The following is a 14710-nucleotide window of genomic DNA, read 5'->3' as shown; positions in this document are numbered from 1 at the left end:
ACTGGGGGGGAGTGAGCAAGCGGCTGTGTAGGGCTTAGTTGCCGGCTGGGGCTAAACCACAACACGGGTAGATTCTGAACATTCAACCCCCTGAAAATGAAGTGGTTCCACTATTCACTACACTGTCTTTAATCAAGACCAGGGCCATTCATACTTTTAAATTAATTGCAAGCAATAGTCTATTCCAGGAGTACAAAAGAAAGCTATTTCTAAAGAGGTAAGTAGTTTGAGTTGAATTTCTAGTGTATATGTTCAAATTTTCTTTAAGAAACAAAACAAGAAGACTAAAGTGGGGTTCTCTTTGAACTCAGTTTCTCTTCCTTCCTCCCGTCTACTATCACAGAACATCACACGCTCACTTATATAACCTCACTTGTTCACATTACCTGATTGGTTTTGATGCAACTGTTCATGTAAGCAAAATTACTCACATTCCCAAGTTTTGAAGATTACATTTTAAATTTTCTGCTCCCAAATCTGTCCATTGCATTTGCTTGGACTGGAAGTAACATTTTTTGAACACTTTAAGTTACTTTCCCTCTTTTCTCATCAAAAAAACCCTCCAACAAAAAAACAGACACAGTCCTAGAGAAAATCAAGAACAACAACAACAAAAAAACCTGGCTAGGGTGAATACACAGTTCTTTCACAGAAAGAGCCTGCAATAACAGTGTTTGCTCAGCACGTATCTGACAAAGCAGTTGGAACTCATAAACCTTCTAGCTTAACAATTTCCGGAAAAGAGCTCAAGGTTCAGATGAGATACCACACAGAGTAAGATGCGTGTAGTTGCCAACAGTGTGCAATAACACCTGTGTGTTGGACTCATTAAAGATTTAACCAGAGAAGTCACGTGCACACTGAAAAATGGCTGACAACAGCCATGCTTAATGCACGTCTCAAAAACTTTGAAAAAAGGAAGCAAAATGGAGTTACCTTTGGATGAGGAGGATGGAACTTTCACAAACATTTCTTTGGCAGATGATTCAGGTAAGAAACTACAGTAATCTACTGATACAATACAAATTCCATAGGCTGAATAACAGTATGGGGTGAGCACACAACTCTGTAGATCCTAATTACCAGGTACTAAGTATTTTTAGCAAATGCCCTCAAGCAAACTTTTCTAGTTGTGTAGTTAAATAAGCCTTGTGATTAGTTAAGAATTGAGATTTTGGGGGGATGGAAGCTACCACAGTTTTCACATAATAGCATATGGTAATGTACATTCATCATCTGAGCACATATAGCCTTTCACTGTTTAGAAAGAAAAAGTTACAGAAATGTTAACTCAGTAGTTACTACTATCGAAGAAAATACAGATAATGCTGGCCTTTCCTCCTGAATATGGAACAATAATCTCTTTGACATACTCTAGTGAGAGCTCACAAGAACTGATGCAAATTAATTGGTAATGGCAATAAGCTGATCCATTTAAATCCCCACTATTAAGCATTTAATTGTTTTAAAAGAAACTACAAAAGCAAAGACTGTCTCCTCCTTCCCGCCCCCGCCCTCAGCTTATGGAATAAAAATTAGTTGGAATGGGAAGTAGGATAGTTCTACATACTGGAAAAATGAAGTGAGTTAATATGAATTGATAATAAATTATTTAGAAAGGTGTGGCCTGAGTATCAACTTGATCATGTCAGCATGGCTGCCATAGAGCTGTGTTAATTTACATTAGCTAGGAATCTGGATTGCTTATTAATGAATAATACAAGTCCTATTCCCCCCCCTCTTTTTTTTAGCGTAAAGAATGTTATTGTACATGCTATCTTTACCTCCTATATATAAAAATAACAAAACATGGAGTTGATCTTATTTTTAGAATACAATTTTCTAGCAATTTCATGTTAGTGTGATGGTGCTGAACTGAATGTTTGAATACACTTAGTTTATAGGGCATATAGCCTAGAGACATCAAGATGTGGTTGACCTGAACTATTTACAGTAAGATAAATGGGCAGACCTTGGTCCAAGTTGTGCAGTAATGAAGGGTTTTCCTGGCAGTCAATCTCACTCTTTCCCTGTAGCAAGGTGTAGAACAGCATGGAAAAGGTATCTTGTGACACTGTTTCATGACTTGCTGCACAGCTGATAACATGGCAAGAATAGATGAGGGGCAGCATACAGTGGCAAGATTGTCTAGTCTTTGCAAGGCATCCAGAAGTAGCTGAGGTAGGAATGACTCCACAATACTGGATGGGTGATTTTGTCATACTGCTGGCTTAGTCTTTTGGAAGATGTCAAGTTGCTTTCTTTAGGAGGCAAACACCCACTAGCCTACTCTACTACTCTAACCTCAGCACCCCTTGCAGCTTGGAAAATGTTAATAAGCATGGGAAACCATGGGGCATAACAAGAGGCACAAAGTTAAAAATTCTCCCATTCAACCACCACTGACGCTAGCTACCAAAGTATACTCACCAATGCCAAGCCCTGACAGATGTCACTGATATAAAAGTAGCTGCTCAGCAACAGTGCAAATAAGACTCCACTGCACCTCAGAAACTGAGCACTTCAAATTTACTAGACTCTTGACTGCAGTAACACACCCAAGGTCAGAGAAAGCTCATGTTCACAACACAAAGAGGACCATAAACAAGGCTTCTTTATGCAAGATCTGCTATCAGAACTTTTCCCCTGGTAGTGAAGAGGTGGGGACAGTCACTCAAAAGTAGAGAGATAAATTCAGAGTAACTGAAAATAAGTGACATTTTCAGGCAAGCTTTTGGCTTGAAGGCATAGAGGGAGAATACAGTAAGATTCATGGTGAACATGATAACCCTGGTCCATTTCTTCTGCCAGAGGGCAACACCTGGCAGCTAGAGAGAAAGGTGTAAGAAAATTCCTAACCTATAACAGGAAGAGACTATCATATACTTTGTAGGAAACAGTCTTCTTTATCCCCCCCAGTTGAAGTTAAGTCTAATTACAGTAACTCTGGAGCACAGAAGCTAACAAACAGAATGAGCCTTATAAAGCTGTAACTGTAAGGCTGGAGAAGAACATCGATTCCAGAAGAGCAGGTAGGGTAAAAGAAAAGTTTTACACAGTGAGAGAGAAAAAGATTCCTTAGGATGGACAACAGCAAGTTCAAGCAAGGAATAAGGAAACTAGACTTGCAATATGTAGATCATAAGTGGACTTTGCCTGAGGATGACCTGATGTTTTAGAAGCAAGTGTTCCATAATTAAATTTTAAGTAGGATCACAAAGATGCACTGGTTTTAATGAACTCTGGTATGTTTGTAATTGCATAAGGCTTTCCCCGCATTTCTTAAAATGTACTGGAAAAGATACTAAACAGACAAGTAGAACAACATGCTATGTATGTACAATTTGAAGCATAATCAGAATACAGTCTTCATATCAAAGTTTCTTTAGTACAGTGAAAAGCCATTGTGGCAAAGCAACAGGGGTTACTGAGCCTGATTAACTGAATGCAATGCATGAATATTTAATAGCTATTGCTCTTTCAAAACAGCAGCATTTCTCTGGTTGTTAAGCACACAGGTATTAAAAATACATCACTTCCATGTAAATCAAGATGAACACAAAATGGCAGCAAGATAGAAACTTCTTGATAAGTATTTGAATAGCAATATCAAAAGCACATGAAATAAAGGAAAGCATGCATTGACAGCATTTGTGAAAATATTTTCACCTTTAATGAAAGAAATACCTCTTCATTTAGAAACTCAGAGCACTGGATAAAGTTCCCTCAAAAAATGACCTACTCAAACAAAAGCACAGAGGAAATTAAACCAAAAATAAAACAAAACAGTGAGACAATGCCCAACAGCTGCAAAAATTTTTTTTATTGTTCTTCTGATCGATGCTGTATAAGTAAATCAAGGCTCCTTTCTTCATTGTAAAGAACCTAGAAATTCTCTTACTCTTTTTTCAAATGCGCTTTACAGAAAGCCAACATTAAGGACTACATTTCTCATGTAAAGCCCTCCTTTTAAAAAGCAGATACAAACCCCTAAATGTTTAGGCCTAACTTACAGAAAGGCAAAACAGTTTTTCATCTCATTAAGTTACCAGTAAAGCTTTATAGAACCTCGCTAAACATCCTTCCACAAAATTTGGTGGCCCTACAGCTGATGATCACAAGGAGGATCAAACTGTTAACAGGCCAACATTATGTCATATATGTTGGTATTCACAGCCTAAAGCTGCAAAGAATTCAATTGCTCAGCCTATTTAAAAATGCATTTTTGTGGAGTCAGAGTAGAAATGAGAACATTTGCATTCATGCACAATCTTGCAAAAGACAGGACGCAGTTACATTAGAAGGCCGGCCTCTTCAGGGTTAAAGAGAAAATATGACTTTCTAAGGCTTTCTTTTTGTAGACTTTCTAAAGAGACTGGATTTTTTTCCCCACCTGTATGCTCACAGGGTATGTAATCTGATGAGGTCCCATTCTCATTCGTGACCTAAGGCACTACCAAAATACAGACAATAAGTAAGGATGCCAGACAATAGTTAGACCAATGTAAGTCAAAATAGCTGCTCATTTTGTATAATTTGATTTGGTTGGAAAAATTGCAAACTAAGAACTACTCAAATTCTGCAGATGACAGAAGTCTGTAATTGTAAATTTGCACAAGGCTACAAAAGCCTTCTGAGGTTACTTGGAAAGAGTAACAAGAATTGCAAAGAATTCTGGTGTAAAGCAACATTACTTGAAAAAAACCTTCTCAGAGTCAGTCTGTCATTTCTGCAGAGAAACAAAACGATGAAGATTTGATGTAATGGGTCTTGCAAATTAGTATTACAAGAAAAAAGAATTAAGCCATTTGTATTCCTTTTTGTCTTTTTCTTTGTGGCAATAATTAAAGGAGAAAACAGTCCAGTTCAAATAGCAAACTCATCTCAGAAATATGTACAATACCTTCTTCTGTTAATGAAAAGGAGAATACATTTCTATTCTAGGGGTGAACAGTGAAGCCTCTGTCATCAGTCAGCCTCTAGCACCTGTAACGTTGCCAAAGAGGAAGTGAAAGGCTTGTTGGTTTGCACTGTGTACCATGGCAAAAACAGGATGCACACCAGAGTTTTAGAAATAAAACATCTGAAAGTGTTTGTCATTAGCAGCAATGACTTAGAACCTGAGTCCAGAGCAATAAAGTTCTCTCCTGTAGTTTTGTAACTGCATGCATATATGCATTCAGGTTAACTATTAATGATGCCTTAAATCCTAGGGAAATTGTTGCTATATTAAGGAAAAAATGATGTTTCAGTGAAACTGAATAAATTCCTTTTGCCAGCAATGTCAGATAGTTTTAGGAAAGCTTAACTGGAACTTAACATACAAGTAAGTATAGATAATTGCATTTGTAAAGTGAGACTTGTTGTTCCTGTAAATTTAATATAGATGACAATATTATGAATGCCTCCTCTGCTTTAATCAAATGCCTTAGGAAGTATAAAATGAATTAGTAAGAAAGAAAGGGATTAGCACCTGTTCTTAGTTACATCCAAGTCAGTTTTGAGTTCAGGAGCTCTGACACATTGCTAAAAATTACGAGCTCTCTTTATAACTCTTCAGTCAGAAAATCCACTTACCTGAAGCGAGTTATCTAGTGTATACTGTAAAAACAGTTTAATAAACCAAACAGTGGAACATTACTTAGGGCAGTTAGGGCAGCGTTCAAGTATTTCCAGTAATAAAGAGAATCCTCTTATTTTTTCTTTTAAACTGCAGAGTGGATATTAGTATGGTGTTATGCTGCTCCACAGGAGAAAACAATTAATTTCCAGCATTTGTGAATATTATTTAATTTTCTTGATAAGGTATATGTTCTCTAAAGTAGAGAGCTGTAAGTTTGTAAACAAAACTAAAAAAAAGCTCCGTGAACACAGGTTGTGCCCAGTCTCTCAGCCTTGTGCTGCATATTCCAAAGACTCAAAGTATGCAGCCACATAGCAAAGTTGACCGATTTGCTCACACTTACATGTAATTAGTATTTACCCCATTAATTTTGCCCCTCCCAGTGAGTGAGGAACCGCAGAGAAGCAAATGCTGCAAGACCCCTGTGAAACAGAAGCCAGTCTTTAGAAGGGTTGTTTCATGTTCTCCTAGGAACAGTCCCTAGACAAGACTTGCCACACTAACAACTTAAAGAACAAAGAAATGACAGTTTCTAACACAAGAGTTAACAAAATACTACAGGCTGATAAAAGCAAGAATTGTTATACAAGGGCTTGAATTGGCCTCCTCCAGTCAAAGGGGACAGACACCAAGCACATCCCTAAAACGCAGGGTACTATTTGGTTGCTCTACACACGTGCATAGGTATGCCTTCCCTGGGACACATTCTGCTTTATAAAAGGAATCTTATTGTTTGGGATATACTCTAAATCCCAAAGCTTCAAATTTAAAGTGCACAACAAATTTCATTAATGATATATTACCCAATGCAAGACAGGTGAGGTAAGGAATTTGGAAAACAAATAGGTAAGTCATGTGATATCCTAAGCTTTTGTTGTTTTGGTTGATTTCTCATAAAAAATGCTTTGGGCTGTGGGCTTTTTTCTGTGGTGCGGTGGATTTGGGTTTTTTGTCTGTCTAAATCTGGTAATGCATCAGATATTTAGAATCCTGGAGGTGACGTCTTTGCGCTGGGAAATAGAGGGAGGATTAGGAAAGCAAACCTTTTTAAGGGAAAGCAAGATGAGCTAGGTATTCTCTCTGTGGAATTTGCACCCAGCAGCACCAATCCAACAGTCCTGGTCCCTGGACTGTGCAGACCAGAGCTGTGCACAGCAGGGTTGCTCCCTGCTGGCTCAGCATTTAGGTATACTTCCCTTGGAAATGGGGGATGAAGGACAGGCAAAGAAAAAAGTAACATGCATGGATCTTGCCATGATAAGAAGTTGGGACATAGCCAGGTCACACAGAAACAGTTTCTAAACGTTAGCGCTCACGAGCATGGGCCAGCTGCACCATCTCAGATACAAGGGTAAAAGGATTCATATGAAGCACTTACAGTAGGAACATGCATTGTGTGAGATCCAGTATGTCTGAGTATACCACGGTACAAACCTAAGGAAGCATCTGTGCGACTGTTTAACATTAACAGTAACACACAGCACTATGTAGACTAAAGAAGCCATCTGTTCTCTGCTGACAGTCCCTCTGCAATGCTAACAGTGGAGGCTCAGATAAAGACAATTTTCCCTAAAGGTAAACCAAAAACCCTCTCACACATGTTAACTTCTGAAAAGGAGTTTCAGCCTGGTACTCAAGCTCAAACATCGGAGTTACGAATCAAAAGAAAATACTACAGTCAGAAACCACAACCATGCAAAGCAGAACAAACCCTCAACAGTATACGTACCAAAATGGAAACAGAAGGTAAACCAGCAACTCCTGGAATTACTACTCTGTTTTGGCTACAACAGCACAGGAGCCAGTATATCTAGTTTCCATTCTGTCCCATAATTTAATGTCAAGGATTTTCCCACTTTGCTCATTTTGGGACAGTTTAGACAACAAACTGCAAATGTAACACAGCAAGCAAAGTGGAATTTCTGCTGCAAAGAGATGTATTTCCCCCCAAGATTAGCCCTCAATCATTTCCCCCCCCCCCTCCCCAATAGTATAAAACACAGAAAGTTCTTCATCAGATCAGCCAGTTCCCCATCCATCTGTATCCACCTGCAGACTCTGGCCATATTTCCCCCCACCCTTAATCAAAGTGCTGGAGACTGTCTTGCTAGAAAGAATTATGAGAACCTGTTGATTGCCAGGCTTGCCACATAGCAAGTGCAGCAAGCAAGATCATAACAGGGTGGAAGCACCTGTCATTTTAAAAACACCAATCTAGGAGAGTTACTAACAAGCTCCTATAGCCTAGCCACCACCTGAGAGGACTGCTTGTAGGGTTTAAGGAGGATTACTGGGTTAAAAATGCCTTTTTTAGGGAAGGTGATGTACTTTTAAGTAAACCAGCTAATAGAACTGAAAACAACAGACTGATTTTCCAGTACAAACAGACTGCAGGACTCTAATTAAAATAGGTTTTCATAACTTGAACAGCATTCCGTCTAATCTGAATTTATCAGATTGTGAGGTTAAAAAAAATTATTAACACAATGTTAATAATATTGCGGAGGCACGCAGAAGATGTAGAGATTAGAAACACATATTTTCTGACGTGTATTAAAAAAATACAGTAGAGGGCACACTTCCCAAATGCCTTTATCTTCCTGAGTATCTACACAGCATCAGGTTATTTATTTATGGATATATTCCTGCAACATATGGATACGATGTGGATATATTTCACTGCAACACACGGTTCAAGCTACGTAGTACCTATAAAGATACTACAAGTTATGCAGTGCAGTCACTTCAGGGAAGCCACTAAAATTAGCTCAGGTCCTGCATGTTGTCTTTACCGTGGCTCATGGGCTGTCCCCATGAGGTCCAAAGGGAGCACCCTGTGCAGCATGGAGTTACTGCCTCCAGGGAAAGAGCACAGAAACAGGAGTGTTGCTTTGGAGCTACTGAGCTACTAGATGAGAGCAACTACGCGAAGTTGCTGAGGTGTCCGTGTGATGTGATCTCTAATGCTGTAAGATCCAGAAGCAAGGAGCTAAGTGGCAGGTTTCTTAATCTGGACACTGCTGTGCAGAAGGCTTATCGATCTGCCGGGCTGGAAGCAGTTTGGCCAGGTTCACACTGAACTGGCGCTAAACTGGAGCAGGCGGACCCTGGCTGGGAGTCTCCTCTCCAAGAGCTCCACGTACGAGCCCCTGGGAGTTAACTGCAACCACACGCACACTCGGTTTTCTCTCGCGTTCCTCAGGCTTTGCCAACCTACCTACATCTGCAGGAGTTACACCCTGGAGAACACCATTTTTTTCTTAATTCCTTCTGAACACAACACAGAGCGACCAACTACTGGTTGAGGACCACCGCTCTAAACATCTGCAGTAGCCTGTGAGCACAAAACGAAATTATCAGAAAAAGGCTGATATTAATTTAATCGCCAACTCACTAGTTACTTCCATTATTTTACCTGCAATTCAGTGGGACTTAACGGGAAAGGACCGCCTACGATTAAAAACACCCGCGAGGAAGGCGGAGGCGTGACAGGCTCTCCCGGACGCGAGAGGTCTCCCTTGCTCCATCCCCCTCAGCCGCCCTCGCCTGCAACACCCGCCGCCGGGCGGGGACCGGCCTTGGGCGGGAACCGGCCCCTGGGAGGGAGGGAGGGAGGGGGCGGGGACCGGCCGTGGGGGGGCGGGGCTTCCAGCCCCTCGCCCCGCCGCGCCCATTGGCCAGCGCGGGCGCAGCCCTGTGCGCGCGCAGGGCCAGGCGGCGAGCGGCCGGCGCAGGCGCAGCGGGGAGGCGCACAGCTGCGGCCGGGCCGGGGCGCGGGGCGCAGCCCGCAGGGAGGCGGCGGCGGCGGCGGCGGGTGAGGAGGCGGGGCGGCGCGGCCGGGCCTTGGCGGCTGCAGGGAGGATGCTCTAGGCCGCGGAGCGGGGCGGAGCGGGGCGGGGCGGGGCGAGGCGGCTGCGCGGGCAGGGCCGCGGAGCTGCCGGCGGCTCCCGGAGGGTCCTGCGCGGAAGCCCTCTGCGGTGCTGCCGCCCCCCCTCCCCGGCCGGCGCTTCCCGGCAGCGGGCCCGGCGCCCGAGCGCTGCCGTTAGCCGTTGCTGTTCCGTCCTGCAGCGAAGGGCAGGGATGCGGAGGTGGGGTGGCGGGGGAGGCGCTGTGAGGTGCAGGGGGCCCGTCCCTGCGTCCTGCAGGCCCGATGTCCGTGACACGGTTGCCCGTGATAACGCGAAAGGGGGTGGGCAGTGAAGGGGGCCCCTTCTGCTTCTGTCCTTTAATAGCCAATTCCAGAAAGATCGGTGCCGAGAAGGCGGCAGTTGCATCACTGAAACGCAGGGTTATGTTATGCATTAGAGAGTAATCTAGATCAGTTATTTTTGTAAACTGAAGTACAGTTACTTGAGGAATCACATGTACATACCACGTAAAGCTCTAGGAAAAATAATTAGAGAACATTTTAAAAAAAAAAAGGTTGTTCTGCCTTAGGCTTAAGTGCTGGCTTCTCAACACAAATTAGAAAAATGCATCTAAAATCCAACTATAAAAGCAGTTACATTAATGATTGCCTCAGTGTTCTCCCTTTTTTTTTTTCTTTGAGCAGAGCATCTCTCAGGAATACTCTCTTCAAAAGGGGAAAGAGCCCATTCTACAATGATGAATGCCGACATGGATGGTATAACTTCTTAATGTTTTTGTTCTTCATTGTTATTTTTTCTACTTGATATAATTTCCAGCTGTTACAGAGGTTGCATTAAAACTCATATGATTTATTGCAGCTGTTGAGGCTGAGAATCAGGTGGAATTAGAAGAGAAAACACGGCTTATTAATCAAGTTTTGGAACTGCAGCACACACTTGAAGGTTAGCAGTTTGACACATCAGATTTTTTACAAGCACACAGTAATAAGCAAAAGAAGAGAACCTTGCTGCCCTACCTTAGTCAGTGTCCAGCAGTATGTCACTTATGCAGTTGAAGGTACATAAGCAAGATCTCAAAACTATGTATTTTTTTTCCCCTCTATATGCAACATAATGTTTGCTTGATTCTCATAATACACATCAAGCAGAAGGGGTTATGCAGTTAACTTTTCCAGGCTCATTAGTTGACATACATCTTTCAGTCTGCTCATCACTGAACTTTTGTTTCCAAATAGTTTAGTTTGCAATAGCTTCATTCAAAAATTAAAAAAAAAAGAAATAAAGATGAGTTTGTGTAACAAGTTTGTCAAAACACTGCGCTACAAAACAACATAGGAAAAGTGGGCTTTAGATAAAACTTGTGAGTAGCACAGTGTTTTATAATACCTTATGGCAATGTTTCCTGCATTAAAAGTGTGAATAGTTTGATGTAGGCACATAGAACATATTAATTATTGTATGCAATAGTGTCTAATATTTTTCTTATAATATCACCTTCACAGATCTGTCAGCACGAGTAGATGCTGTTAAGGAAGAAAACTTGAAACTGAAATCAGAAAACCAAGTTCTTGGACAGTATATAGAAAATCTGATGTCAGCGTCTAGCGTTTTCCAAACAACTGACACAAAAAGCAAAAGGAAGTAAGGGTTGACTCACAGATGATGTTGTTGTATTGCTGCTGTCTCTTTTTTTGTTTTAATTGGCATAGGCTACATGAGCTAAAATACCTTAGTTTGTGGCTTTACTGGATACCTGAAGATTATAAACTTTGGTGATAAACAGAACTAAGAACATTATCATGAACAGGAGACATAAGTTTGTGTATTGTTAAGGCTAAGCAATGTGCAAATGTAGTGTAGAGACTTACTAAACTTTCATACTTGTTTTAAAAATGAGCATATCTTGTTAAAAATTGGATTCAGTTTGTCAGGTTAAACAGAAGTCTGTTGGCGCTCTTTGAGGTCTTAGGGTAGTGTTCTTGACTAGCAAAATAATACAGTTATAATAATATTGTGTTGAAACCTCATTTGATAAAAATATTCAAACTCTAATTGCATCACCTTTTTCACCTCAAATATATTTAGATTACTGTATAGTACTATCCATAGCTCTGCAAAGCAACTTTAAACAAAAACCTATAAGCCAGTTAAGAATTTCTATGAAGTAATAACAGTATGACATTATTTGCAGGGCTTGTGTACAGAAAAACACTTAACATTTTTTGGGAAGGGGGAGGGTAAGGGAAGAGGAACAGGGATAAGCAACTTACATCAGGGAAATACCAAACTGATGCAGTATCGGAGTGTTTGTAGCTTGTAAGAGGTACACTTCAAACCATTTTCACTTTCCTGTTTCCTCAAAGAATGATCAGGTACAGCATCATGATGTATGATATTCCTGAAGTTTTTCAGTTGCGTGATGAAGAGTTAAATAAAAACCTGAATAATAAGCTTTACAGAAACATAAGGTCAACAATGTTCCTCATGCTCCTTGTGAACAATCTGCAGTGAGGAACTGAGAACAAGTCTTTCCTTGCCACCTTTTACTTTCTTCCTGAAGTGCCAAACTTGTCTTTGCTTCAGGCCTTAGAGCAACTGTTTTCCTGGCCCAGAGCCTGAGCTTGTGAAGTACCTCTTGAGGCACTGCACAAAAACATCCAAGGCAGAAGACCGCAGTGGAACAAAGGTGGCTTTTGCCTCTGAAATCAGTGCTGCTCTGAGCAATGCCTAGTGTCCAGGTGCCCTGTTTTTTACTGGCTTGGCTGTTTGTTAGCCGGTTTTGTAAAGGAGCTCAGCCCAGATGATGGGTCCGAGCACTTCCCATAGAGGTGATGTCTAGCATAATCAGTATTAAGGGAGAGCAGAAGCTGAAATACAATGATGTAAGTTTTAGCGGTACTCAGCTGCATCTGTTTCATCTTGCCGTACAGCAGCATTGTGGACTTGTTCATGGATGTTACCTAGAACTGAGGTCTGTCTCTTCAGTAATGAAGCCATTGTACTTTACCTTTTAACATAAGGAAACCATGAGTTCAAGGATCTCTTTCAACCTTGCTGTGATGAATTCTATAAAATAAAGCTGCAGGAACTGAATGAGTGGATGTAATAGTAGAATAAATCCCTCTCAAACCAGGCTTCTTGGCAGCTAAGCACTGCTGTGTCTCCAGTGTAAGCTGACATTGTGAGGTTCCCTGCTCCCAAGGGAGAGGTCTCCCATTTCTCCCCATTTAAGATGACTCTACAGGGCTCACTGGAGTGTCAGCAGGGTCAAATGAGTGCAAACAAAGCACTAATAGTTCGGTCTCGAGGGCTGTTTACAAGTCTGAGTCAAGAAACCTGATGATGAAAAAAGTCTTATCCACCAAGGCACAAATGGCTGATACCATTTGTGTCATGGGGTCCTGTAAATATCCAAAATTATTTTTAATCTTCTATGGACTACGCTCTCACTTTACTGCCTGTCTGGAACTCTAAACTCATCCAAGAATTGCTAGCAGGTAGAGTAGATCACATGGTTAGGCCAGGGCTTGAGCATTAAAGAAAGAACAATCACACCAAGCACTTCTAAAGATTGCATTGCATTACAGCCATCCTAGCTTTAAAGCCATGTCACTGCACATCTCCATCTGCACTGTAGGAGATCAAGTGGTAACAGAGCATGCGCTTGTTAAAGTTCAGCAATTTCCCTGAGATAAGTAATCTTAAAATCATGGGTTTGTATTGTAAGATTGGATAGTGGTATTTTATCCATCGGTGTGTATATAATAGTCATTTCATCTATATATCATTTTGCATCCCACTACTGTTGCCTTCATTTAACTTATGAACATTTTAAAGATGTTGTATTTCTGACTTTACACTAAATAAAAACTTTGGATTTGTCTCGATTAGTTTGGTTTAGCATTTGTAAACCCTAAAACTTCTCGTAACTATCTGTAGTCAAAGGTGGAAAACTAGTAGGGTTTGCCCTCATCTTAATTGTTTCTACATAGCTGAAGTGTCTGAAGACTAGATGTAATTAGCAAGTATTAAGATTAAACCTGGGTTAATTAATCTATATTCAGGAAGCTTCCAGTTCCTGACTCACTTGGTATTTACACCCATGAATCTTACATTTCTGTGTACTCTTCTGTTCTGGCTAAAGGAAAAAGGAAAAGGATTGGTAGACTGCATCCAGTGTTGTCAAAGCTAAAACTTGCACCTCTCCACGTTGGAGAACTTTAAGCCAAGTTAGAAGAGATTTTACCTTTTCCTACACAGGTGATGACAGAAACCTACATTAGACAGAAACCAGAATTATTACTTCATCATACCTTCATGAAGGTGGAAACTAACTGAGGAGTAGCTTCAGTTGCAATTAAATAAAAAGGTCTCAGTCCTACTTAGTCTTCGCTGAATATAGAAGATTCTCAGTCTGGGATTTGACGTCCTCAGTAAGACTGCTTTTAACTAAGCTACGATGTAGCCGGTGGGAGTGTAGGCTGCAGAGGTCTGATAGTCATGGAGTTCCAGAGATGACTGACAGTTTTAATAGCAAGGCATCCTGGAACTGGATTATCATTAGTTCATTAATTTCAAAGGACTTTCAAGAAGCCATGAGAACAAGATAAGTATTTTTCCTGAAATACCCATTCAGATATAAATGGACTACACACAGGAACAGTGGGTGAAATCTCAGTGTTGCAAGTGTCAATGGAAGGAGGTTCCCCTTTTGCCTGGCTTTCTAGAGCTAGAGCCTCAAATCCCCAAAGCTCTGATATTTCTCCCCTAATTACTAGCATAAGACTAGATCCAAGTAAGCCCACATGCAGAAGGATGTCTTCTGTCTCCAGGTTATCACAGTCATTAAGTCAGTATTAAAGTGAGATAGGTGTTACAGAGTCAGTATTATTGCAAACAGCACCCTTGAGTCATGGCCTCACAAGACTATTTTACCCATAACAAACAGCTCCTTATTTTCTGAAGTGAGGTACAAGCAAAGATGTTGATGGGGCATTAATCAAGACTTTATGGGAACCTTAAGTTCAAAACCCCAATGGAAGATGAGCATCCCCTGTGGGATGACCAATCCCTGGAGTAACTATATCAGAACAAACGAAAAAAACCCCAACCCCAAAACCACACCCAAATGCTATAACAATTCCGAAGGACTTTTACCAGGATCAGACAAGATTCATTCAAAAGGAGTGTTGAAATGCTCCCTGACAGCTCACAGTAG

The 14710-nt window shown here is 41.1% G+C and overlaps 1 protein-coding gene across 4 annotated transcripts; it reads left to right on the top strand.

The window, feature by feature from the left end:
- The first annotated feature begins 890 nt into the window (after positions 1 to 890).
- On the top strand, positions 891 to 13379 carry SCOC (short coiled-coil protein). 4 transcript variants are annotated; one of them, XM_075501035.1, is made up of 4 exons: positions 891 to 990; positions 10176 to 10247; positions 10351 to 10434; positions 10995 to 13379. In XM_075501035.1, exons 1-4 carry the CDS (start codon positions 891 to 893, stop codon positions 11135 to 11137), a joined length of 399 nt encoding a protein of 132 aa, XP_075357150.1. In that variant the 3' UTR covers positions 11138 to 13379. The 4 variants fall into 4 exon arrangements, with proteins under 4 accessions (XP_075357150.1, XP_075357151.1, XP_075357152.1 ...); XM_075501036.1 differs by lacking the exon at positions 891 to 990 and adding an exon at positions 9341 to 9434; XM_075501038.1 differs by lacking the exon at positions 891 to 990 and adding an exon at positions 9531 to 9711.
- The last annotated feature ends 1331 nt before the right edge of the window (positions 13380 to 14710 follow it).

This window comes from Mycteria americana, chromosome 4, assembly GCF_035582795.1.
Source record: "Mycteria americana isolate JAX WOST 10 ecotype Jacksonville Zoo and Gardens chromosome 4, USCA_MyAme_1.0, whole genome shotgun sequence".
Classification (NCBI taxonomy): Eukaryota; Metazoa; Chordata; class Aves; order Ciconiiformes; family Ciconiidae; genus Mycteria; species Mycteria americana.
This window is presented reverse-complemented; position numbering and strand designations above follow the sequence as displayed.

Bases quoted from the DNA above. Each gene is read 5' to 3' on its own strand.
- SCOC (XM_075501035.1), top strand. From the start codon at position 891: ATGCACGTCTCAAAAACTTTGAAAAAAGGAAGCAAAATGGAGTTACCT. The intron at 991-10,175 runs GTAAGAAACTAC...TTCTTTGAGCAG, and splicing joins TTCTTTGGCAGATGATTCAG to AGCATCTCTCAGGAATACTC. The intron at 10,248-10,350 runs GTATAACTTCTT...GATTTATTGCAG, and splicing joins GATGAATGCCGACATGGATG to CTGTTGAGGCTGAGAATCAG.